This window comes from Carcharodon carcharias, chromosome 19 (assembly GCF_017639515.1).
Source record: "Carcharodon carcharias isolate sCarCar2 chromosome 19, sCarCar2.pri, whole genome shotgun sequence".
In the NCBI taxonomy this organism is placed as follows: Eukaryota; Metazoa; Chordata; class Chondrichthyes; order Lamniformes; family Lamnidae; genus Carcharodon; species Carcharodon carcharias.
The window spans coordinates 88,375,175-88,403,173 of record NC_054485.1 but is presented as its reverse complement, the minus strand read 5'-3'; the positions used below and the strand labels follow the sequence as shown (position 1 = coordinate 88,403,173).

Here is a 27,999-nt window from a genome sequence, read left to right as displayed (position 1 = left end):
CACTTGAGGGCAAATCGTCGCAGTAGTAACCCATGAAACTTTAATTTCACAGGTACTTCCAGAAAAGACAAAGCATTTGAACTTCGCCCGTACAGCACAGTATGCAATACTCGTAGCTGAAATCCCACTTGAAAAGACCAGAGAGGCACAGATCCGCCTGTCATCAAGACCCTATTTCATTTATATCATGACTGATAAACCGATCTATACGCCTGATGAAACTGGTAAATAATTAGACCACACCAAACAGAAAATTGCCTTAGTTTGTTTTCTTCATACAGAGACAAAATATCCGTTTGAGTGTTAGGAAATCACCTGGGCAAATTTATTGTCTGTGAACATATAAGCAACCAAGCAAGTCACATTGTCTTCACTAATAGATTGCAGGCAAATTCATGCCCCAATGTGTTACATATTACTGTTAGCTATTATAGGTGAAAGTTCTCTTTAGGGTATTTGGCAAAAGTAATTGAAGGGCGAGGAGGAGAACTTTATGCACAGTGAGCTGTTGGGATCTACAATGCACTGCCAGAAAGGCCAATGGAAGCAGATTGAATGGTAACCTTCTTTCCAAAAGGTATTATTACAGGGGATTAAAAACAGACCGTAACAGGAAGCGATAGAGAGTACAAGCCTAACAGTAAAGCAACAGATCAACAGGTTATAAAAAGAATAAAAGGATAAAACTAAAAGCTCTGTATCTGAATGTGCGTAGCATCAATAACAAAACATATGAACTGAGAGCGCACATAAAAATAAATAATTACAATTTGATAACCATTATGGAGACATGGCTGCTGGGGAACATGGACTGCGACCACAATGTTGAAAGGTACAGGATATTTAGGAAGGACAGGAAGCAAGAGAAAGGTGGAGGGGTGGCTCTGTTAGTTAATGATGGTATTAGCACAATAGAGAGGAATGACCTAAGTTCAGGAAACCAGGCTATGGAAACAGTTTGGGTAGATATGAGAAATGGTAGAGGCAAGAAGTCACTTGCTGGAGTTGTGTACAAGTCCCCTGACAGTAACCAAATGGTAGGGTGGAGCATAAAGGAAGAAATAATTGGAGCTTGTCAGAAAGGCATGTCGATAAGCATAGGAACATAGGGACAGGAGAAGGCCATTCAGCCCGTCGAGCCTGCTCTGCCATTCAATACGATCATGGCCAATCAAACACTTCAATGCCTTTTACCCACACTATCCCCATAACCTATTACGCTATTGTTAATCAGAAATCTATCAATCTCTACCTTAAACATACTGAATGACCGAGCTTCCAGAGCCCTCTGGGGTAGAGAATTCCAAAAGTTCACAACACTCTGAGTAAAGAAATTTCTCCTCATCGTGGTCCTAAGTGGCTTCCCCCTTATTTTGAAATTGTGCCCCTTGGTTCTGGACTCCCTAACCAGGGGAAATATCTTACCTGCATCTACCCTGTCTATTCCTTTAAGTATTTTGTAGGTTTCAATGAGATCACCCCTCATTCTTCGAAACTCTAGAGAATACAGGCCCAGTTTCCCTAACCTCTCTTCATAAGACAGTCCCACCATCCTGCTGAACCTTCATTGCAATCCCTCTATGACAATAATATTCTGTCTGTGGTAAGGGGACCAAAACTGCACACAGTACTCATGGGAGATTTTAATTTACATATAGACTTGAAACGTCAGATGGGCAAAGATAGTCTAGATGAGGAGTACATTGAATGTTTTTTAGAACAGCATGTTCTGGAGCCAACCAGAGAGCAGACTATACTAGACCTGGTATTGTGCAATGAGATGCGAGTAATTAATGATCTCATAGTGAAAGCATCCCTAGGTAGCTGCGACCATAATATGACTGAATTTTACATTCAGTTTGATGGAGAAAGTAATGGGTCTGAGACTATGTTTTTAAACTTAAATAAGGGCAATTATGAGGGCATGAAAGCTGAGCAGGTTAAAGTGAACTGGCAAATTAGGTTAAGGGATAGGTCAACAGAGATGCAGTGACTAATATTTAAGGGGATATTCCAGAATGCAGAGACTAGATACAATCCAACAAGTAAGGAAAAGCTCAAGGGACAGCCACACCATCTATGGTTAACTAGAAAGGTTAAAGATAGTATCAAACTTAAGAAAAATCATATAATTGTGCAAAGACAGGTGGCAGGCCAGGAGATTGGACAGAATATAAGGAACAAAAAAGAATGACTAAAAGATTAATTAGGAGGGAAAAATTAGAGTATGAGAGAAAGCTGGCCAGAAATATAAGAACAGGTAGTAAGAGTTTTTTAAACATTTAAAAAAGAAATGAGTTAACAAAGTGAGCATTGGTCCTACAGAAAGTGAGCCTGGAGAATTGATGATAGAAAACAAGGAGATGGCAGATGAATTTTGCATCCATTTTCACTATAGAGGATACAAGTAACATCCCAGAAGCAACTATAAACCTGAAAATGGAAGTGGGGAAGGAAGTCAGGAAAATTACAGTCACCAGAGAAGTGGTACTGAGTAAATTGTTGGAGCTGCGGGCTGACCGCGTCCTGATGGACTTCATCCTGGGGCCTTAAAAGGAGTGTCTGGTGGGATAGTTGATGCGTTGGTTTTAATTTTCCGAAACTCCATAGATTCGGGGAAGGTCCCATCAGATTGGGAGATAGTGAAGGTAACTCCTGTATTCAAAAAGGGAGGGAGAGAGCAAGTGGGAAACTACAGGCCAGTTAGCTTAACATCTGTCGTAGGGAAAATGTTAGAAGCTATTATTAAAGAAGCTATAGCAGGGCACTTGGATAAGCTCAAGGTCATCAGGCAGAATCAACATGGTTTTGTGAAAGGGAAATCGTGTTTAACCAACTTATTGGAGATCTTTGAAGAAGTAACATTTGCTGTGGATAAAGGGGAACCTGTGGATGTACTGTACTCAGATTTCCAGAGGCATTTGATTAAGTGCAGAAAATAAAAGCTCATGGCATAGGGGGGAACAAATTGGCATGGATAGAAGATTGGCTCACTAACAGGAAGCAGAGAGTAGGCATAAATGGGTCTTTGTCAGATTGGTAAGATGTAATGAGTGGTGTGTCACAGGGATCAGTGCTGGGACCGCAACTGTTTACAATTTATATAAATGACTTGAATGAAGGGTCGCCAAATTTGTTAATGACATAAAGATAGGTCAGAAAGTAAGTTGTGAAGAGGACATAAGGAGGCTACAAACAGCTAGGTCAAGTGAGTTGGCAAAGATCTGACAAATTGAGTATAATGTAGGAAGATGCGAAATTGTTCATTTTGCCAGGAAGAATAAAAGAGAAGCATATTATCTAAATGGTGAGAGATTGCAGAGCTCTGAGGTGCAGAGAGGTTTGGGTGTACTAGTGTATGAATCACAAAAGGCTCATATGCAGGTACAGCAGGTAGTTAGGAAAGCTAATAGAATGTTATCATTTATTGCGAGGGGGATTGAATACATAAGTAGGGAGGTTATGCCTCAGTTGTACGGGGAACTAGTGAGACCACATTTGGAGCACTGTGTACAGTATTGGTCACCTTATTTAAGGAAGGGTGTAAATGCATTGGAAGCAGCTCAGAGAAGGTTTACTAGACTAATACCTGGAATGGGTGGGTTGTCTTATGAGGAAAGATTGGACAGGCTAGGCTTGTATTTGCTGAATTTAGAAGAGTAAGGTGACTTCATTGAAACATATAAAATCCCGATGGGTCTTGGCAGGGTGGATGTGGAAAGGATGTTTCCTCATGTGGGAGAATCTAGAACTAGGGGGCACTGTTTAAAAATAAGGGGTCACCCATTTAAGACAGGGATGAGGTGAATTTTTTTCACTCAGTGGGTCATGAGTCTTTGGAACTCTCTTCCTGAAAAGGTGGTGGAAGCAGAGTCTTTGAATATTTTTAAGGCAGACGTGGATAGATTCTTGGTAAGCAAGGGGGTGTTAGGTTATGGGGGTAGATGGGATGCAGATTTCAAGTTACTATAAGATCAGCCATGATCTTATTAAATGGTGGAGTAGGCTCAAGGGGCTGAATGGCCTACTCCTGCACCTTGTTTGTATGTACATATATAAAAGGCATTGTGTAAATACATGAAGGGGAAAATGTTTGCAGGTCTATGAGAAAAGAGCAGGCGAATGAGAGTAATTGGGTAGCTCTCCTGGAGAGCCGGCACAGGCTCAGTGGACTGAATGGCTTCCTTCCAAGCGGTGCCATTCAATAATTCTGGAGGACAAATGAAGTTGGGCATTGGCTTAACTCAATGGCAATGGGTCACGATAACCTGGCCTTGGTACTCAGTGGCAATTGTAGGGTAACTTGTTTGGTGGGAAGCCGATGGAAGTGGATGAGATGCTGGTTTTATCTCCCCACCCAATAAATGCTCCATTGAAATCAGTGAAGAATGATATTGAGCAGAATTCAGTTGCAGTGATAAGGGTCCCACCCACCAGTTGGAGAACCAGTGGGACCCCCGTGTTGCCTTTCCACGGGAGACCTGAGGCTATTTTAGTGTGATCAGGCAGTCAACTGGACAGCATTGGACCTCCCACTGAACTAAGGCTGCAACCAGGTAGAAATACCATTTACTACATTACAGACCGCATATGATCACATCTCAAACACCCGCTGTCCTGGCTGTAAAGCTCAAATTTCTCTAGTCAATGGGGACTCTGGGGACCAGCTTTTTGGCTCTTGTCTACACTGCCTCCAATGCCTAGATGCCTTCCTCATTACTCAGCCATCTGAACTTGTCGCAGTATTCAAGGTGTGATCTGACCAAAGCATCGTACAGTTTGAACACAATTTCTTCTGACTTGCATTTTGCTGTTTCACCAACCTAATAGTGTTTTATTGATTATGTTGCTTATTTTCTGCATTGATTGGACACGTAAAGAATTGAGTTTAATAAGATGCCAATCTCTTTCAATTTCATCCTTAGCTATTTCAGGAAGTGTGCGTGTTGCCCATATATATGCAATATATGCAATAGCTTTTAGACATATATGCATAGGATTATAACCTTAAAGTCACTCCAGGGCATATATTATTATATTACATTTTACTGGTCAGTCAGAGGCTAGCATCTCTCTAGTACCGGCAGTGCTACTGGTAGCAGTGGCCATTGTCGGTATTGCACTGGCTACCTACACAGAGATCAGAGACGAATCCTCCAGTGCAAGTAAGTGGAGTGGGATGGAGTTCCCTGGGAGCGGGCGTGCTGGCCGGTGGGAGAGCAGAGGGGGGTTGACAGCGCCCCTGGTTGGTGGGGGCTTTCTGTGGGTCCCACCCCTTCCTGATACAAGGCCCTTGGAAACAATGCCCTCGAAGGCTGCGGGCAAACCTGATAGGGTTTTCTGGGCAATCTCCTCAGATGGAGGTGATGGCATAGTGGTATTATCGCTGGACTAATAATCCAGAGACCCAGGGTAATGCTCTGGGACCTGGGTTTGAATCACACCACAGCAGATGGTGGAATTTGAATTCAATAAATGTCTGGATTAAAAGTCTAATGGTAAGCATGAAACCATTGTCGATTGTTGTAAAACCCCATCTGGTTCACTAATGTCTTTTAGGGATGGAAATCTGACCCCAGACCTGCAGCAATGTGGTTGAATGGCCTCTGAAATGGCCCCAGCAAGCCACTCAGTTGTATCAAACCGCTACGCAAAGCCTCAAAAAAGGAATGAAACCAGACGGACCACCCGGCATTGACCTAGGCACTGGAAACTCAGCCCTGCAAAATCCTCCTTACTAACATCTGGGGGCTAGTGCCAAAATTGGGAGAGCTGTCTCACAGACTAGTCAAGCAACAGCCTGACATAGTCATCCTCACGGAATCATATCTTACAGATAATGTTCCAGACGCCACCATCAAATGTTCACTCCCCGCATCACTGATGCACAGTGGCAGCAGAGTGTACCATCTACAAGGTGCACCAAGGCTCCTTAGAGAGAGCACCTTCCAAACCCACGACTACTACCATCTAGAAGGACAAGGGCAGCAGATAGATGGGAGTTCTCCTCACCACCCTGACTTGGAAATATGTTGCCGTTCCTTCACTTTTGCTGGGTCAAAAATCCTGGAACTCCCTCCCTAACGGCACTGTGGGTGTACCTACACCACATGGACTGCAGCGGTTCAAGAAGGCGGCTCACCACCACCTTCTCAAGGGCATTTAGGGATGGGCAATAAATGCTGGCCCAGCCAGCGAAGCCCACATCCTGTGAATGAATAAAAAATAAACGGTGAGCCACGTGACCACCGCTGGCTGAATATCAGCGACGGCAAGATGAGGCCCTCAAGTGGCCCTTAGATGGCCTCTTAAGGCCCTGAACTAGAATCCGAATAAGAAGCCCATCCATGTGGTTACTCACCCGGACTTAATCGGAGGGAGGCAGGAAGGCAGTGGGATCTTCACCCTGCACCGTCCTGCCCGATCACAAGCACCCGCCTGCCTTTGAAGTCACCTCCGGTGAGGGGAATTATATCCTGACATTGTTGGGGGGTGAATGGGCTGTGTTAAAACTGGCATTCCACATGATTGTCTGGGATCCCTGCCTGGTGAGTTGGGTTAAAATAAGCTCTGTTCTGTTTTTCTACAACCATGTCCCAGGCTTCAGTTGAACACGAAGTGCTGGGGAATGTTTATTACTGATTCCTGCACAGCCTTGGTCTGCTACACCAATGGGAATCTGGGCCGGTTGAATTGCTATTTTTGATATCCCACCAAACACAAAGGATACGTATCACACCAAATGCTGTAAACTTTGAAAGTTGTTGGCTTGAGGATAACTGCTGACATGAACTCAGGGCTTACAAAAGCACTTTGTACAGCCACTGAAATACTTCTTGAAGCCTGTCCATGCTTGGAAAGAAGGAAATGTGGCAGTCATATTTCACCCATCCACACCCCCCCGCCCCCACAACAAACAGCAATGTGATAATGATCAGGTTACCTGTTTCAGTGATGTTGATCGAGTGGTGAATGTTGGCCAGGGAGAACACCCCTGCTTTTTCCCAAAGTAACATGCAGAGGAGAGGGGAGACAGGAACTCAGTTTAATGCCTCGACGGAAAGACAGCATCTTCAAAAGTGTGAGGATCCTTCATGTTGACGTGCCAGCCTAGATTATGTGCTAAAGTAAATGGTGTGGGACCTGAGCCTCCTGCCTCAGAGGTAAGCATGGCACCATATAGACAGCAACATTTTCAGAAGCATGCCTGAGTAAATATTAAGATCATCCCTGTATTGTTGTATTGTTTCTGTGTGATAATCTTGGCTTGGATTACAAGGTTTCACAATTGCAGGCATAAGTTACAACACTTGCATTTATAAGTAGTAATATTGTAATTTTTTTTTCAGTGCAATACCAAATCTTTACTCTTGACCAAGTGTTGAATCCCATAAATTCCACTGTTATAGTGGAAGTATTGGTAAGTGATGGTTTCCTCTCTTCTTTCTTGGTTTACCATATGGTTTACCATATGGTTCCATGCTCTACCCGTTGACTATGTGTATATGTACATGTGCAAGCATGTGTAGCTTTTATGAAGCATAGCCCTCTCTCCCAACAAATACCCTCTTGTCTATATCACGATGCTGCAAATTGCTAAAAATACTTTCATCAATATGTGGTCATGGCGAATTTCTCCCCCATAGATCAATACATGATCCTTTTATATCTGGAGCTACGTCTCAACCTGTCATCAACAAATTCCGCTCTCTTTGCAATACCCATGGAGTGCCCAAATGAAATTATTGAGAAATTTGCACAGCCACCTTTCTTTGAGCTTCACCAGTTTCTGTGCAAAATTGATGTCTTTCATCCTTGGTGCCATTCCAGTAACTCCCCCTTTCACCCTCTCCAAGGCCTTGACAAACTTCAGAAAGTTTGGTGCCTAAAATTGGATACAACACTTCATCTGACGCCTAACCAATGAGTACTTGTGTCTTGCATGGCCATGGTCATTGCTGCATACCAAGTCCTCATCAGTACTAAATACTTAAGCCAGACCTTCATGAGAGTGGTTTTAGCATAGGTAGACCTGCCGAGAGGCTGAACTAAACTCAGCGACCGATTAATATGAGTCAAAGTCATCCCCTTCTGATTTTTGTCAATGGTTTACCTCAGGTCTTGTCCTGGAATCCCATACATGTACTGGAGAGAAGCCTCCATTTTGCATGTTTAGGAGCTCAAGAGAATTGTTTGGATCCCATTGGAACAGTTGTTGAAACAGACGAAGCTAACAACAGAATTTGGATTGTAATGATTAACGTTGTTTTAATATTGGCCTCCACAGTTGATCTTTGAATTTTCTCTTTTATTTGATTTTGTTTCATCACTGCAGTTATTGAATTCCAAGTATTTTTTCCTCTAGGATTCCCAGGGCACTGTCTTAGCAAGTGTGAGCGAACAGTATGGCTCAAATTCCATGCACAGTGGTGAAATCACCATCAAATCTGAAATGTAAGACTCAATCTGTTACTTTTTTCTTGAAGTCATGGTATATATGTACAAATTCCTTTCTCTTACCTCCTCTCTTGAAATCACTGAAGCTGTTGACTCCTTATTAGGGTAGAGTCCTACCAACAACTACGCTCTCCCAGGCTGCTCTGCATTGAATTTTCAAGGAAGTGTACAAGTTGAAGGGCCACAGGCCTTAATGCAGGACATCAATGAGTTTGCAAAATGCAAAGTGACTGGAGCATTGTGCCCAGTTCTAGGTGCTGGAAAGATATGAAGGCATTTGAGAGAGTGCAGGAAAAGATTCCTGAGAATGGTTCCAGGGATGAGGAACTTTGGTTATGTAAATAGGCTGGAGTAGCTGGGGCTGTTCTCCTTGGGGAAGGGAAGATTGAGAATAGATTTGACACAGATTTTCAAAATCATGAGGGGTCTGGACAGAGAGGATAGGGAGAAACTGTTTGCACTGGTGGTAGGATCGAGGACCAGCGGACACTGATTAAAGGTCTTGGCAAAAGAAGCAAAGGCAACATGGGGACATCTCCTTTATGCGGTGAATGGTTAGAATCTGGGATTCACCCCCTGAGAATGTGACCGAGGCAAATTTAATCATGGCTTTCAAAAGGGACTTGGATCGTTATCTGAAGAGGAAAATTTGCAGGGCTGCGGGGAAACGGCTGGGGAGTGGTAAGAGATGCTCTTGCAGAGAACCAGCACAGACGTGGTGGGGCAAAGGGCCTCCTTCTGTGCCATAACCATTCTATCAATCTATGAAAAACAAGGATAAGATAAATCAGGAAGCTGTGTTTAGATGATTGCAGGTTCGACACGTAGAAACCCAGAATTGGTTGCAGGGAAGATAGACGGGTCAGGGGTACCATTGCTTTATCGTTGGTAGAAAGCATGAGTCAGAGGATAAATATAACCCAGTGCACCAAGTGAGAATCTCATGGAATTGGGTGGAACCCTGATTTGAAAGAAGAATAGTATTGAATGAGGGGTAAAACCCATAAAAGGGGGAATAAAAACGGGGATAAAACCATGGATAAATGAATAAATATAAAAATAAAAAATAGTGGATTAAAAAAAGTGAACGTAGATTCATTTATCCGTGGTTTTATCCCCCTTTTTTCACCCCCCCCACTTGAGTCCCATTTTCTATCCTTTTTTTCCCCTCCGCCCACCCCATCACCTACAGGGCCATCTGTTACTTGTCCCATGTTGTTCTTTCACACAACGCTACCCTTGTTCTGCTATTATCACATTCTGCTTCCTTACCTTTGTGCCACTACCAGCACCTTTTTTAGCACTGACCACTTGCCATCAACATTCCCTTTGTCCTTTAGTTCATGACATCTTTGTCAATCCCTCTTTTATTCCCACCTATCGCTGCCTTCTATCTGGCTCCACCTGCCTCACCCCCCCTTAAACATTATAAATTTCATCACATTTCCAATTCTCTTCAGCTCTGAAGAAGGGTCATACAGACTCAAAACTTTAACTCTGTTTCTCTCTCCACAGATGCTGCTAGACCTACTGAGTTTTTCCAGCACTTTCTTTTTTGTTTCAGTCATCAAATCCAGTAATGTGCTGGATCTAATTGGAGAGACATGAAGGAACTAAAAGAAGTTTGAAACTCATGCATGTAGCTGAGCCAGGTAGCCAGGAAACATTTGGAACTCTTAACAGAAATGCACAACTACAATTTTCTTGAACATACCAAGGTGCCTCGCAGGAGTGTAAACAAACAAAATTTGACATTGAGTGTTATGATATGGCAGGTGGCAATTGCCAGGTTGGCCAAATCCCAAAGGGAAAATTGGCCAAGCTATCACAATGATTTTGCAATTTGTAATTATTATGAAAAGGTATGTGTACTGACGTCAGAAGTAAAGAGTCCACTATCACTTTTAGAGATTTTAAATATTAAATTAAGACATTTATTAACAATTGATGATTTAAACCTTGCAGTCTGACTGTCTTCAGTTTAATTAAATTAGTCACACACACACACACACGCAGCCCCCACAAGCCTACTTCACATCAGCCTACAGTAACATTAGGAAAACAAATATATTTTCTTTACAAAAGCCATATGAGGAGATATCGCAACAAATAGTGTGGTCAAATAGGTAAGTTTTAAGGAGTATCTTAAAGGGGGAAAGTGAGGTAGAGAGATGGGGAGTTTTAGGGAGGAAATTCCAGACCTTTTGGCCTCCAATCGTGGAGTGGTGAATATCTGGGAGCCTCCAGTGCCTAGATTGGAGGAGTGCAGAGATCTCAGAGGGTCGTAGGGCTTGAGGAAGTAAAAAGGAAAGATAGGGACGAGGCCATGGACAGCTTTGAAAACAAGGATGGGAATGTTAAAATCAAGGCATTGCTTAACCGGGGACTTAAAGTATGTCATCAAGCACAGATCTGATAGGTGAACAGGACTAGGTGTGAGTTAGGATAGGGCAGCAGAGTTTTGGATGAACTCATGTTTATTGAGGGTGAATGAACTTAAATAAGTAACTTAGGAATGTTGTGTAAAGCCATACTGTCCTCTGTTGAAATCACAATTCATGCACATTTTGCCACCTAAGAGTTAACTTTAACAAATTAAATACTTTTAATATTAAGCAACAATGAATTGGTATTTAAGGATTTCATGTCTCTTGCTTTGTTTCCATTTATTTTATTGACAGTATTCTGGCCTCAATGAAAAGGAACTCTGATTTGTGAACTATAATGGTATGGTATCATAGTGGTTGTGTAAGTGGGTTAATAATCCAGAGGCCTGGCCAAATAATTCAGAGACATCAAGTTCAAATCTCACAACGGCAGCAGGACAATTCAAATTCAGCTAATTAAATGATTCGAGAATAAACCGCTAGTATTCAAAATGGTGACCCTAAAGCAACCAATTGTTGCAAAAACCCATCTGGTTCACTACTGTCCTTTACGAAAAGAAATTGGCTGTCCTTACCTGATCTGGCCCATCTTCTTCTTAGGCAGTCCCTTGGGGTTGAGGATGATTTGCTTCCACAGTAAAAATGAGTTTCCAGGGGACTGAAGTATCCAATGCACAGCCTACAGTCTCTAAACATAGGTGGGGCAGATGGTGGTAGGGGAAACGGGTGGGTGAGGTGCCCGGGTTGCCAGGCGCTCCTTTTGCTGTCGACGATTTGCTTCAGCTAACCCTTGACGATGAGGTTCACAGTGTTCAGCTCTTTCCCGGATGCTTTATCTCCACTTTGGGCAATCTTGGGCTAGGGATTCCCAGATGTTGGTGGAGATGTTGTACTTTTTCAAGGAGGCTTCAAGGATATCCTTGAAGCATTTCCCCTGCCCTCCTGGGGCTCGCTTGCCATGTTGAAGCTCTGAGTGGAGTGCTTGTTTCGGGAGTCTCCTGTTAGGCATGCAGTGGAGCTGATCGAGTGTGGTCAATGCTTCAATGCTGGGGATGTTGGCCTGAGTGAGAACACTGACATTGGTGCGCCTATCCTCCCAATGGATTTGCAGGATCTTGCCGAGGCAGTGCTGGTGATACTTCTCAAGAGTTTGGAGGCACCTGCTGTACATGGCCCATGTCTCTGAGCCATATAGGAGGATGGATATCTCTACTGCTCTGTAGACCATGGGCTTGGTGCCAGGTTTGAGGCGCTGGACTTCTAACACTCTCTTCCTCGGGTGGCTGAAGACTGCGCTGGCACACCGAAGGCAGTGTTGAACCTTGTCGTCGATGTCTGTCCTCGTTGACAATAGGCTCCCAAGATATGGAAAATAGTCCATGTTGCCCAAGGTCTCATTGAGGATTTTGATAACCCAGGGGAGGTGGGGGCAGGGTGGGGCACTGTGGTATGGAGGGGGCAGGTTTGTCTTATGGATATTTGGTGTAAGGCCCATAGTCTGGCCCATATGTGACTCCAGACCCACAGCAATGTGGTTGACTCTTAATTGCCCTCTGAAATGGCCAAGTGAGCCAGTTAGTTGCATCCAAACCACTACATAAACTGGCACCTGCTGACTGCAGTGATTTAAGAAGGCAGCTTACCATCACCTTCTCAAGGGCAATTAGGGATGGGCAACAAATGATAGCCTTGCTAATGATTTCCATACTGTGTGAATGAATACATTTTAAAACGTGCTTTCTCCGATTTTTGAACCACATTCCTCAATAAGTCCTTTTATTTACTAAAGACAAATTCACCACATAACATGTTTATTTATTTATAGGCCCGGAAATTATCAGATACGAGCTAAAGTCTGTGAAAACTCTGAGTATCAAGGTTTAATATCGTTTCGCGTTCAGAACTATGGTGAGTTTGCAGTTAATTTGGTTACCGCAGTAAATGGTACTGATTGAGTTGCCTCACCCAGGCCTGACTTTTTCTTTTTATTTATTCATTCACGGGATGTGGCATCGCTGGCTAGGCCAGCATTCATCACCCACCCCTGATTTCCCTTGGGAAGATGGTGCTGAGCTGCTGTCTTGAACCACTGCAGTCCATGAAACTTATGCAACTCCATAGTTATGGGAAGGGATGTTCATTGAGCCTTCTCTCCTCCAATTAGTTGTTTAATTGTCCACTAAAGTTTAGGGCTAGAAATGGCAGGACAGTCGCTCTTTAATCTGATCCCTTGGTTGTGGGATTGCTTTATTCTGTCTATCACATGCTGCTTCCACTGTTTAGCATACATGGAGTCCTGTGTTCTAGCTTCATCTCATTTTCAGGTCCAACTGGGTGCTGCTTCTGGTATGCTGGCCGGTACTCCCCATTGAACCAAGGTTGAGTGATAGATACATCAGGCCATGAGGTTACAGACTCTAGTTGAATACAATTTTGTTGCTGATGGAGCACAACACCTTACCAATGCCCAATTTTGAGCTGCAGGGACTATTCATAGTTTTGCCGGTGTAATGATGTTGGACAATGAGCATTTCAGATCTCCAACTCTGTAGTTTATATGTTGATGGTTATCATTAATGCCAAGGCTTTAACCCAAGGGGGGAAAAAGACATGAGTGGGATTTTCCAGTGGATATCTTTGGTTTTCAATTGGCTTCTAATTTTGCATTGGGTGGTAATAACTTACCTTGGAAGAATGACCCTGTTTGTAGGAAGGATGTGCGGAAGCAATTCTACTAAAAATCTCCACCTCTTTTTATTTTGGCGGCAATTGTTGCCACAGCACAGGAACTGTTACACCTGTCCACTCTGCATCCACTCCATCTGCTGGCCCAGTCGCTGTTTCTTCTACTGTCATTATTTTTCTTCCGAAAACAGTTTTGGATAGCGAGAAAACCATGTCTCATTGATGCTAGATAATTAACATGAAGCCTATTTAAATAGCTGCAGATCTGTCACGACCCAAACGGCTGGTATTTTCCATTCCTGGATCGCAGGCAGAATGTGATTATCCAGCAACTGCTGCTTCACCTGACCCCTTGATAATAAAGCTATCGAGTCACATCAACCTCTCGCTCAGCAAGGCAAAGTCCCAGCCCAGGTTTGAATGGTGCCAAACCACCCTCCCCCTTGAACATTTCCAGAGACACACTGCCTACTGCCCAACATCTCTGTTTCCTACCAGACAGCAGCACTCCCCCCTCCCCCCCGACCCCCGACCCCCGCCACACCACATTCCATAGTTGATGACAAGCCTCAGGAACACCCACTCCAGTCACACTCTGCCCCAGTCACAAGTTGTCAGTGCTGTAACCACCCTTTCACCTCTGCCCGATTTCACAAGATCAATTTTAATGTAACGCACATACCAACATACGAGTTAGGAGCAAGAGTAGGCCACTCGGCCCCTTGAGCCTGCTCCACCATTCAATAAGATCATGGCTGATCTGATTGAAACCTCAACCCCACATTCCTGCCTAACCCCGATAACCTTTCACCCGCTTGTTAATCAAGAATCTATCTAGCTCTGCCTTAAAAATATTAAAAGACTCTGCTTCCACCGCCTTTTTAGGAAGAGAGTTCCAAAGGTTCATAACCCTCTGAGAGAAAAAAATTCTTGTCACCTCTGTCTTAAAAGGGTGACCCCTTATTTTTAAACAGTAGTCCTAGTTCTAGATTCTCCCACAAGAGGAAACATCCCCTGCACATCCACCCTGTCAAGGTCCCTCAGGTTCTTAAACATTTCAATTAAGTCGCTTCTTACTTTTCTAAATTCCAGTGGATACAAGCCTAACCTGTCCAAGCTTTCTCATAAGACAACTTGCCCATTCCTGGTATTAGTCTAGTAAACATTCTCTGAACTGCTTCTAACACATTTACATCTTTAAATAAGGAGATCAGTACTGTACACAATATTCCAGATGTGGTCTCACCAATGCCCTGTAAAATTTAAGCATAACCTCCCTACTTTTGTAATCAACTCCCATCACAATATATGGTAACATTCAATTAGCTTTCTTAATTACTTGCTGTACCTGCATACTAACCTTTTGTGATTCACGCACTAGGACACCCAGATCCATCTGAATCTCAGAGCTCTGCAATTCCTCACCATTTAAATAATATACTTCCTTTTTATTCTTCCTGCCAAAATGGACAATTTCACATTTGCCCACATTATACTCCAATTGCCAGATCTTTGCCCACTCACTTAACCTATCTGTGTCACTTTGTAGCTTCCTTATATCCTCTTCACAATTTACTTTCCTACCTATATGTGTGTAGTTAGTAAATTTAGCAACCATTCTTTCGGTCCCTTCATCCACGTCATTTATATAAATTGTAAAAAGTTGAGGCCCCAGCACTATTCCCTGTGACTCACCACTCATTACATCTTGCCAGCCAGAAAAAGACCCATTATGCCTACTCTCTGCTTCCTGTTAGCTAGCCAATCTTCTATCCATGCCAGTACGTTACCTCCTACACCATGAGCTTTTATTTTCTGCAATAACCTTTGACGTGGCACTTTATCAAATGCCTTCTGGAAATCTAAGCACAGTACATCCACAGTTTCCCTTTCTCCACAGCACATAAGACTCCTTCAAAGAAGTTGAATTTCCCTCTTACCACCCGTCTGTAAACAGAAAGGTGTTTTGAATAATAAATTAGTTAAACATGGTTTTCCTTTTACAAAACCATGTTGACTCTGTCTGATTACCTTGAATTTTTCTGTCTCCCTCCCTTTTTGAATAAAGGAGTTATATTTGCTATTTTACAATCTAATGGAACCTTCACCGAATCTACAGAATTTTGGAAAATTAAAACCAGTGCGTCAACTATCTCACTAGCCACTTCTTTCAAGACATTAGAATGAAGTTCAACTGGAGCTGGGCTCTTGTCAGCCTGCAGCCCTAACAATTTGCTCAATACCACTTCCCTGGTGATTGTAATTTTCCTTGAGTTCCTCCCTCCCTTCCATTTCCTGATTTACAGCTATTTCTGGGATGTTACTTATGTCCTCTATAGTAAAAACCGAAGCAAAATACTTGTTTAATTTGTCTGTCATCTCCTTACTTTCCGTTATCAATTCCCCAGATGCACTCTCTTTAGGGCTAATGTTCACTTTGTTGACTTTATCTTATTTAAACATCTATAGAAACTCTTACTATCCATTTTATATTACTAGTCTTCTCTCATACTCTAATTTTTCCCTCCTTATAAATATTTTTGTTGTTCTTGCTGACCTTTATATTCTTTCCAATCTTCTGAGCTGCCATCTGTCTTTGCGTAATTGTATGCTTTAACTTGAAGTTTGATACTGTCCTAAACTTTTTAGTTAACCAGGCTCTCCCCTTGGAATTTTTCTTTCTCATTGGAATGTATGTTTCCTGTGTATTCAGAAAGCCCTTTAAATGTCTGCCACTGAACTTCTTTTAACATATCCCTTAATCTCATTTGCCTGTCACTTTAGCTAGCCCTGCTTTCATGCCCTCATAATTGCCCTTATTTAAGTTTAAAAGACTGGTCTTGGAAGCATTTGTTTCTCCCTCAAAATGAATGTAAGATTCATGCATATTATGATTGCTGCTACCTAGGGGTACCTTTACTAGGAGGTTATCAATTAATCCTATCTCATTGTTCAATACCAGGTCTCGTCTAGTCTGCTCCCTCGTTGGCTCCAGAACGTGCTCTTCTAAGAAACTATCCTGAAAACATTCTATGAACTCCTCATCTATGTTACCTTTGCCTATCTGATTTTTCCAGTTTTTATGTATATTAAAATCCTGAATGGTTATTGCTGTACCTTTCAGGCAAACTCCCATTATCTCTTCTTTTATATTCTGTCCTAGTTTGTAGTTACAATTAGGAGGCCTGTACACCACTTCTGTAAGTGACTTCTTGCATTTATCATTCTTCATCTCAACCCAAATCGCTGGTTTCCTGAACTTAGGTCAGTTGTGCTAATACCAACATTAATTAACAGAGCCACCCCTCCACCTTTTCTTAACTTCCTGTCCTTCCTAAATGTCACACACCCTTCAATATTCAGGTCCCAACCTATGTCATCCTGTAGCCATGTATCTATAATGGCTATCAGATTGTATTTATTTATTTCTATTTGCGCTATCAGTTCAGCTGTTTTGTTTCAAATGCTATGTGTGTTTAGATACAGAGCCTTTAGTTTTGTCCTTTTATTATTTTTATAGTGCTTAGCCTTATCTGCTGATTTATTCATTGAATCGTACTCTCTGTCCCTTTTTGTCACAGCTGGTTTAACATTTCCACATTAATACCTGTCTCTCTTGCCTTGTATCTATTCTTTGGTTTACCACATCTCCCCAAACTTGATCCTTAGGCCCACTATTCAGTTTAAAACCCTCTCTACTTCCCTCGCTCGGCAGCTCACGAGAACACCAGCCCTGCACGGTTCAGGTATAGACTGTCCCAACTGTGCAGCTGCCACTTTCCCCAGTACTGGTGCCAGTGCCCCACAAACCGGAACCCACTTCTCCCACACCGGTCTTAAATTCACGCATTCATTTCTCTAATCTGATTTTTCCTAAGCCAATTTGCTCACATGGCTCAGGTAATAATCCAGAAATTATTACCTTTGAGGTTCTGCTTCTTAATTTGGTGCCTCACTGGTCATACTGACTATGCAGAGCCTCCTTCCTCATTCTGTCTATGTTGTTGGTACCTACATGGACCATGAGCACTGGATTCTCCTGTCCCATTACAAGTTCTTCTCCAGGCCTGAGCAGATGTGCTGAACCCTGGCACTGGGCAGGCATCAAAGCCGTCTGGACTCTCGCTCTTTGCTACAGGGAACAGTGTCAATCTCCCTTATTATACTATCCCCTGCTACCACTACATTCCTTTATGCTCCCTCCCGACTTGGATGGCTTCCTGTCCACGCTGCCACGGTCAGTTTGCTCACCCACCCTGCAGCCCCTGCACTCTTCCAAACAAACTGAGAGAACCTCAAACCTGTTAGACAATTGTAGAGGCTCACACTTCTGCACACCTGCCCTCTGGGTCCCCTTACCTGCCTCACATGCAGCCATACCCTCCTGTTCCTGGCTACTGACCAAATCAGAAGACCCTATTCTAAGTGGTGTGACTGCCTCCTGGTATAAAGCATCCAGGTAACTTTCCTGCTCCCTGAAGTGTCACAGAGTCTGCAGCTCAGCCTCCAGCTCAATGACTCTGAGCATAAGCTCCTCAAGCCGCAAACATTTACTGCAGACATGTTTGCCCTGGATCACAATGTTACCTATGAGCTCCCATATGCTGCAGCCTTGACACATCACCTGTCCTGCCATCCTTAATGTGTTTTAAATAATTACTTAATTATCTTAATTGCTTATTTAATGTTGCTTTCTTATATGTTTGATTAACTTTATTATCAAATTATGTGCTGTTTTAAACCTTAGGGATAGAATAGAACTTACCCACTTACCAGATACTCACCAAACAGCTAGCTCCTTTCCCTGTAGTAGAGCAAGAACAAAATTCGGTTGGGGTGAGAAAGACAGAAAGAGGAAATGAACAACTCCTTCCCCCAACTCCCCTCTCACCAAACTCCAATCACTCAGTTAATCAGCTGCACTCCATTTGCCAAAGCTGCACTGAAGAACCCTGAACTGAACTGGGGCTACAATAACCAGATTCAACCAGTTAGCTAATTAACTAATCTGTTGAAGGGTCATGAGGACTCGAAACGTCAACTCTTTTCTTCTCCGCCGATGCTGCCAGACCTGCTGAATTTTTCCAGGTAATTCTGTTTTTGTTTTGTAGCTAATTAATTACTCGGCCCCTGCATCTGAGAGTGAGGTTACACTGTCTAAACTGCAAGAAAGAAAGAACTTAGCCTGCATACACAGTACATTCCAGTTACTGCTAGTTACAGACTAGACTAGATTTTAAGATCAAAATTTAAGAAAAAAATTAACACTTAAAACTCTTCTTTCACCAAAGTCCAAAGTCTTCACTCAGTTTGTCTGGTGTATTCCGTTTGACCTATCCATGGAAAATGGATCTAATTGAGTGCATCGCAAGTTTAATGCTCCGACCGATTTACTCTTTCTTGCAGTGTGAACAATGTGAACAGTGTGAACAATCAGGTGGGATGTAAATCCAGCCAACATTCCATTCAATCCCATTTGTTTCCCCTAGTGAATGCAGGAAAAAAAAACAATTAAGATCAGGAGTGGGAATCAGACAAGATGTTTCAACATTTTCAAACCAATACCTGACAATAACACACACAACTAATTAATTACAAAATAACTCAACAATGTTTATATTGTTATTGGAGAGGTGAATTGTCATTTGAAAAGTGAAATGATTCAACATCACACTTCAATTTAGTTTTAATGATATATATATATATAATTATTAATTCTGACACTTCAACTGTTGTTTTGCATGACATCTATTTTAGTTTGACTGATTCATTTCTGCAGAGTTCCCCAAATTTGATGTGAGGATATTCCCAGACCCTTGGTATTACGTGGTGACTGACGAGAACTTCCCATTCACAATACAAGTGCTGTAAGTAATGCGTTATCCTATTATACACATAGGCACGGATAGATTTTGTTTTGACATATGAGGAAAAATAGCTGCTAACAATTACAAGGTGCCTTTAGTTTAACAAAATACCTCAAGATACTTCACCAAAGATCAGGGAAAAGGACGAGAACAGGGACGAGACGGTGAAAGGTTTGAGTAAATATCTAGGTTTTTGAAGAATATTGCTTTATGGTAGAAGGCGTTATGTTGGGTTTATATAGGATTTGTCATTTAACTCTACTTTAGGGGAATTGTGGATATTTTCATATATTGCTGTTGCCCTTATGTGTTATGGGTGTCCAGGGTATTTAAAGTGAATTCTTTCTCAACATTAAATGAAATGCATTATCACTGTTAGTACTGCCTTCAGCTTTGTGAATTCATGTAAAGGATAAATGACTTAACCAACATAGAACAGCTGAACAAGTGGCCTAGTGACAAAGGCGTTGGCGTGATACCAGTGCTTTTCAGTTAGCTATCCTGCATTACCTACATTTCTAATTCAGGAGAATGCTTCACCAAATTGCAGTAAATAATAGATGCAATGCTAATCACAACCAGCTTTTTAAAATTTAATAGATGGTGGATTTACTGAATAAGTATAGAATGTAAAAAATTCTTCAAATCATTTGGGTTAAAGTTATTCTAAGATATTGTGTTTTCTTTCTCCTCTCGAGCAAGAGAAATAGCATTAAAAATTACATGTTGACAAGATATAGATTGTTTGGCAGATTATTTAATATATTTGATTGTGAATTGTGGGTGTCACTGCCAAGGTCACCATTTGTTGCCCATTCCTAATTGCCCTTGAGAGCAGTTAAGACCCAACCACATTGCTGTAGGTTTGGAGTGACATGTAGGCCAGGCTGGGTAAGGATGGCAGATTTCCTTCCGTAAAGGACTTTAGTGAACCAGATGGGTTTTTTTACGACAATCATTCATGGGCACTTTTACTGAGGCCAGCTTTCAATTCCAGATTTTTTTAAAAATTAAGTTTATATTCCACCAGCTGCCATAGTGGGATTTAAACCCAGGTCCCCAGAGCATTCGACTTAACTTCTAGATTACTAGTGCAGTGATGTTGCCATGATGCCACCACTTCCTCTTTACTAAATCTGATGTTCAAACAATTCAGTCAACTCTGTACAGTCACTTCTCACTCCACTTGTTTTCCTTGCAGTGATAAATTAGATAATGATCTTCATGGTAATGTGACATTTGGGATGTGCACAACTTCTGGTGACAGGATCCCCTTACCACAACTACATCAAGTGCACCGTGTAAGTAAGCGATGTTCTGGTTTCTGCAAGACATGTCAGTCAACCATGCATGGGAAGTGGAAAAGCAGACGTTCTACTACTAGGGATGGGCCACAAGTTCTGACCTTGCAAGTGACATCCACGTTCCATGAATCAATAAAACAAAACTGAAGTCCCTCCACCCTGGTACTATTCTAGCAAATCTCATCTGAACCCTGCCCAAGGGCTCTTCAAATCTGCATAACTTCCTTACTTTTGTACTCTATGCTGCTATTTAACAAACCTAGGATCTCGTATATTTTCTGTTAGCAGCCTCATCAACTTGACTGCCACCTTCAAAGGTGAGTACATACACTTCCAAGTTTCTCTATTCAGCACTCTTTTAATATTGTACTGTGTAATTTCTTTCTTTCATCCTTTCTACCAAAACACACATTTCTCTGCATTACTTATCCACCACGTCCCTGCCATTTCACCAGTTTGTCTATGTCACCCTGAAGTTCTGCTTCTATCCTCCTCACCGTTTACTACATTTCCAAGCTTTGTGATGTCTGCATGCTTTGAAAATACGCCCTTTCTTGCCAGGTCCAGCTCAGTAATATCTATTAATAATATATAGAGGCCCCAATGTTGTTCTCTATGGTGCAAAACTCTATACCTATCCTCCAGTCTGAAAAACAGTCATTCACCACTGCTTTCTCCCCCTTAGTAAATTTCATACCGTTTTTACCCATGCACTTTAATTTTGCTGATCAGTCTATTAAGCATCTCTTTATGAAGTGATGTTTGAAAATCCAGTTGCACAACATCAAGTACATTACCTTCATGAACCCCATCATTATTTTATGCAAGATTTCAATCATGTTTATTAGATATTTGCTCTAACAAATGCTGGCTTGCTGCCCTTTATAAAAGGAGTTGGTTATTAACTCTTTTGAAAGATGATCAGAAAACACACAACCATTAACAACACATAAAAATCAGTCATTAGTATTAACTGCAAATTTTAAATTGTGAAGTTTAGGTAGAAGTAAATAAGATCAGGGAATCGGGCAAGAACTCTTCATTGGCTGTAGTCATACTTAGCACATAGAAAGATGGTTTTGTTTGTTGGAAGCCAACCATCTCAGCCCCAGGACATCACTGCAGGAGTTCCTCAGGGTAGTGTCCTAGGCCCAACCACCTTCAGCTGCTTTATCAATGACCAGCCTCCATCATAAGATCAGAAGTGGGGACATTTGCTGATGATAGCACATTACTAAGTTCCATTCACAACTCCCGAGATACAGAAGCAGTCCATGCCAGCATGCACCAAGCCTTGGAAAACATTCAGGTTTGGGCTGTCAAGTGGCAAGTAATATTCATACCACACAAGTGCCAAGCAATGATCATTCCCAATAAGAGAGAATCAACCACCTTGTTGACATCTAATGCCATTACCCTCGCTGATTCTCTCACTGTCAACATCCTGGGAGGTCATCATTGTCCAGAATCTTAACTAGGCCAGCTACATAAATACTGTGGCTACAGCCGCAGGTCAGAGGTTGGGTTTTCTGTGATGAGTGACTCACCGCCTGATCCCTGACTGAATGCAATGGGATACACTTCACTTGCCTGGATAAGGGCAGCACTCAGATCTGACACCAACCAGAACCAGACAACCCAAATAATTCACAAGCCATCTACCACCTTAAGCATTCATTCTCTCCAACACCAAAGCACAGTGACAACAGTATGTAAAAGTTGCACTGCAGCAACCTGCCAAGGTTGCACGTCCCAAACCCATGACCTCTATCACCTAGAAGAACAAAGACAACAGATGCATAGGAACATCACCACTGCAAGTTCTCTCCAAGTTGCACAATAACCTGACTTGGAAATATATTGCTGTTCCTTCATTGCTGCTGGGTTAAAACCTTGGAGCTCCCTCTCTAATGGCACTGTGTGTCAATGAATTAAAATGACACTGTAACTCCTGCCACCTACCAGAATGGCATCAGTAACAGTTGGACATGCACAATTGGCCCGCACTGTGGCTGCCGGTGCATATGAAGCTGCTCCTTGCACCTTTCTGGTCAGCAGCAGGAGTTTAGACCTATCAAAGGCTATGTGCTTCAATTTATCCCATCAATGACTATTGATCCCAATTCTAAACCTGTGATGGGATCATAATGTCGATGAGATTTTGAATGCTGCCTCCTTAGGCTGGATCCAGTGCATTATAGCTTTGTATAGGGCACTTCCTCATAGCCTGTGTAGCTCAATTGTTAGACATTGACACTCTTGATCTCAGGGTCATTATTCCAAGTCCTCCATTGAGCAATAGCTGTTTTTTCCTAAATAAAGTCAAAATATTTTTAAAAATTGCCCTTCTAATCAAAAAGTGTGCTTAAACTAAATGTTACAATCAATTTTCCACTTTGGAAGTTGAAAATCTCATTTACTGAAATTTCCCGATTATTTATCATCATTTACTGAATTGTCAGAAACGTGTTTTACAATCAGTTGCTAAATGATTGTAGTCTAAATACAAGAACTTACAATTGGTATGGGCTGCACAGGCCTAAAATAGGTCACTTGAACTTTATTGTCAGTCTGTGTCATGTCTGTCTTAATGCATGCAACTGACACCCTGCCAATGACACTGAGACTGAAACTGAGCATGTGCAGGAAGAGCTCCCTCTAGTGTTGCAACATAAATAAACATAGCCTTAAAATAATCATCTTGATTTCGACTTAGATACAGGACGGGACAGTTCGTGTCATTTTAAATTCAAGTGCTCTGATCGACAGCATAAATCAGAATGGAGGGATGGACAAATTCAAGAGAGGCACTTTGTATATTGTAGCAGAGATTACAGATGAAAAAGGTGAGTAATCATCTGAATAGAGCTAAACATTTTGTTTATATTTTGAGTAATATTCAATGCTCCCCCACTGTCTCAGGTTTCTCACATTGTTTGGCCGACATTCAGTATTGCATGAAGAAAAACGTAATCTAAGTACAGGAAAAACTGTGGCCATTGCCACCAGTCCCCAATGCAAACTCATTTCCTAATAGCCAACTCCATTCCTCTCCCTGGTCATTGTCTGATGATGAACCAGGCTGATCATAACTTCAGCCTCCGATTTGACCCTGAATTAAACTGAATTCAACTAAAACTCTGCACCTTGGTCACATCTCACACCCCCAGCGCTTCCTCAGTCCTAACAGTAGAAATCAAGACGATTTCTGCTGCAGAAACCTCCATCCATATTTCTGTTATCTCCAGACTCCATTATTCCAATACCCACCTGGCAGCCTCCCACCTTCCACCTTCTGTAATCTTGCCTCATCCAAAACTCTGCTGCCCATATCCTAGCTTTCACCAAGCTCTATTCATCCTGTGCCCCCTGATCTATATTGGCTCCCTGTAGGTTAATGTCTTGATTTTATAATGTGCATCATTGTGTACAAATCCCTGCATGGCCTTATCCATCTTTATTTCTAAAAACCTCCTCCAACCCTTCAATCCTCTGAAAATTCTGCACTGCCCTGACTCTAACCTCTTGCACATCCCTGATTTCAATCGCCCCACCCTCATTGGTGCCCGTGCCTTGAGCTGCCTGTGCTCTAACCTGGGCAATTCCCTCCCCAAGCCTCTCAGACTCTCTACTTCTCCCTCCTCCTTTAAGATGCTCCTTAAAATCTACCTCTTTAAACCAAGCTTTTGGTAATTCATTCTAATATCATGTTATGTAGCTTGTTGTCAAATTTTGGCTGATGATTGCTCCTGTCAAGCACCTTGGTACGTTTTACTGCATTAAATGTGCTTTATATTTACATACATAAGTTGTCATTGGTATTTTTCAAAGCAGGACATACTGAAGCCAAGGTGCTGGACAACATATCATTTCGTCAGTCACCCTATGACATTGACTTATCAGCCATCAAACCCTATTTTATACCCGGAACTGCATTTCAACTCCTGGTACGTATGCATTTATTGTCAAGGGTTAGATATGTGTGTGTGTGTGCATGCACGCCAAGTATACCTGGCTCATTCAGCCCACGGACCTGTATATAACTCATGCAGTTTGTATCAGTCCCTCACTGGAGGGTGCATGTAGTGAGGAACATCAGACAACTAACATGCATAAACCACTGATTTTATGAATGCAGTGGCATTAACATAGGTGGGTTGATTCGTATGTGTATTTTCAGAGGCTCCTCATTGGTAACATGAATTATTTTGTCATGCGTGTACATGTGCAGTCAACTGCATACCTTATGATGCTTTAATGTTGTACCTCTCTCTTACTTATGCACCTGAAATGCTGAAACCTGTAAGACTACAGGCCAAATGCTGGAAAGTGGGATTAGGCTGGGTGGCTCGTTTTTTGGCTGGCACAGACGTGTTGGGCAAAGTGGCCTGTGTCGTAAACTTCCTATGATTCTGTGCTTTGCAGGCTCTGTCACATGTACAGCATTAAATTTGCTCTATTCACAATCCTCATATGCCTCATCTCAAATATATAACCAACTGCACCCATGCGCCCCTAATCTCCTCCCCCTCCCCCATACAGATCTCACAGGGGTGCAATTTTACATGGTAGTGGGGGCTCCCCAGCCTCCCGTTGGGGGAGAGGGTGCAAACAAAACAGAATCAGTGCACCACCCCCCACCACCCCCCCACTCTCCCCATTGTACCACACACCATTGTTTTCAGTGCTATTGAAATCACTGGTGAATATTGGGTGGGGTAAATAGCTGGTGACAGGTGCGATAACACCCACTTCGCATCTCCTCCCATGTCAGTTTCAACCCCCCTGCCCTGTCCCACCTCCCAATCAATTTACAGACCTTTTAGGCCTCCAGGTCGGATACAGATGAGGGAAATTTTAACTTAATCCACCCGCTGGCAGGCTGGAGTGACCAGATACAACCCGCCCGAGTCCGCCACTCTCTGCCAAAGCCAATGGCAAGCCAAATTGTGTAGAGTATAGATCTGGTGATGCACCCTGATCCTGTGGGTTTCTTCCCTTGGCCAGTTAAGTTAAAATTACCCCGACTTTCATGTCAATCTACAGAATAGTAAATGAGAGGGAGGTGGCACATCAGTGCTGGAAATGGAAAAAGCCATTTTGGTGGGGTCCTAGTTCCACTTGTTTTTGTTTTGCATAAGGCTTCTTCCTGGTATTGATACCCCTCTGTTTGGTTCTTACCATTTATTGTGAGAGGAATTGATTACAAAAGTAGTGAGGTTATGCTTCAGTTGTACAGGGCATTGGTGAGGCTACATCTGGAGTATTGTGTACAGTATTGGTCTCCTTATTTAAGGAAATATGTAAATGCATTAGAAGCAGTTCAGAGAAGGTTTCTTATACTAATACCAGGAATGGGCAGGTTGTCTTATGAGGAAAGGTTGGACAGGCTAGGCTTGTAACCACTGGAATTTAGAAGAATAAAAGGTGGCTTGATTGAACCCTTTAAAATCCTGAGGGGTCTTGACAGGATGGATGTGGAGAGGAAGTTTCCTCTTGTGGGAGAATCTAGAACTAGGGGTCACTGTTTAAAAATAAGGGGCCACTCATTTAAGACAGAGCTGAGGAGGAATTTTTTCTCTCAGAGGGTCGTGAGTCTTTGGAACTCCCTTCCCCAAAAGGCGGTGGAAGCAGAGTCTTTGAATATTTTTAAGCAGAGCTAGATAGATTCTTGATTAACAAAGGGGTGAAAGGTTATTGGAGGTAGGCAGGAATGTGGGGTTGAGGTGACAATCAGATCAGCCATGATCTCATTGAATGGTGGAGCAGGCTCAAGAGACCGAGTGGCCTCCTCCTGCTCCTAATGCATATGTTCGTATGCTTGCACGTTCAAAGCAGCAGAAACCCATCACTTCTATCTCTCGGTCTCATATCACGAGCATGCTTGCATGGCAGAAGTGGGGATAGTACCTGATGCCGATTTCAAGAGCAACAGTGAATCACTGGAGCGGGTGATGCCAATTTCTCTTTCCCAATGTTGGCATTGGATAAGAACACCTGAAAAATGAGAGATGGTTCCGATTTGGTGCAAAACAGGGCATCATGCTAGAAACACTGAGCAGTGCCACATCAGTGAGACGATAGACCTGGCAGGCTAATGTATCTGGTGGGCATCTTTCCTCAACACTGAACATTGATAGGAAGGCAGGGGTAGGAATATAAGCAGAGAGGAGGGAGGGGAAACAACTCCATTAGTTGCCAAGTGCATGGTACACTTTTTTAAATTAATTCATGGTATGTAGGCTTTACTGGCTGGACCAGCATTTATTGTCCATCCCTAATTGCCCTTCAGAAGGTGGTGGTGAGCTGCCTTCTTGAACCACTACAGTCCATGTGGTGTGGGCACACCCACAGTGCTGTTAGGAAGAGAGTTTCAGGATTTTGACCCACCAACAGTGAAGGAATGACAATATACTTTGAAGTCAGGGTGGTGAGTGACTTGGAGGAGAACTTCCAGTTGGTGGTGTTCACACCTGCAGTAATGTAAGGAAGTAAACAAGATGGAAAGCTTGGGCAACTTGGCAGTCAACTTAAACAGGCTTGAAAATAGAACAGAGCTGAAAATTAGAAGTTACTGAAATCACTGTTCAGGCCAGACAGTTTCAGGGTTTCCAGGAGGAAGGTGAATTTGAGGAGATGTTTTTGAACCCACCTGGCCAGTTGAGAGACTGATCAGATTGAGAGTAATGTCAGTTTTAGGCCTTGCGCTGACTACAATGGTGATTAAAATTGGGAGAAATGTCAAAGCAGCATTGCTTCCATCCCCTCCTCCTCCTGCCCCCATACCATTTGTTTCTGGACCCCAACTATAAGGACCCCCAAGCATCTCAAGTTGTCAGCTGCGGTTCTCTTAGTAGTATGCTGGCCTCTGCATCAGGAGCTTGTGGGTTTAAGTCCCACTCCGGTACTTGACAACAAAAATCAAGGCTCAAACTCCAATGAAGTATGGAGGGGGCACTAAATTATTGGGAGTGCCATGCTTCAGGCAATAATAATTGTATTTTTTTCAAGGTATGCGTTCATAACTGGAAGGCTGGTTTGCAGTATGGCTTTCTCCAAAAATGCATATATAGACCAAGTAATCAGATTAAAAACAGGCAACAATCATTTAGTAACAAAAATAGAAAAACAAATTCAGATAACAGTGAAGTGGTAGTCAGGGTATTAAAGGAAGAGTCATGTTGAGATATTAAACTGGATTACTAAACCAGTGACATTACTAAAATGCAACAGTCTCCCCAGGGATTTCTGGTCCTTCTTCAGGTGCAATGCCTGAAGAGGGAGTTGGAGACCATAGAC

At 42.5% G+C, this 27,999-nt stretch overlaps 1 protein-coding gene across 2 annotated transcripts in view; it reads left to right on the top strand.

Annotated features, from left to right (window-relative positions):
- The window catches only part of LOC121291710 (complement C3-like), a 73,317-nt gene that overhangs the window by 8,472 nt on the left and 36,846 nt on the right, over positions 1 to 27,999 (top strand). The window contains exons 3-10 of one of the 2 annotated variants that reach the window (XM_041213203.1): positions 53 to 224; positions 7,350 to 7,420; positions 8,366 to 8,454; positions 12,670 to 12,752; positions 19,309 to 19,396; positions 20,598 to 20,697; positions 23,417 to 23,546; positions 24,535 to 24,647. In XM_041213203.1, coding sequence (XP_041069137.1) covers positions 53 to 224; positions 7,350 to 7,420; positions 8,366 to 8,454; positions 12,670 to 12,752; positions 19,309 to 19,396; positions 20,598 to 20,697; positions 23,417 to 23,546; positions 24,535 to 24,647 — 846 coding nt within the window. Of the gene's footprint in view, positions 1 to 52; positions 225 to 7,349; positions 7,421 to 8,365; positions 8,455 to 12,669; positions 12,753 to 19,308; positions 19,397 to 20,597; positions 20,698 to 23,416; positions 23,547 to 24,531; positions 24,648 to 27,999 lie in introns of both variants that reach the window. The other variant, XM_041213202.1, reaches the window with a different exon arrangement.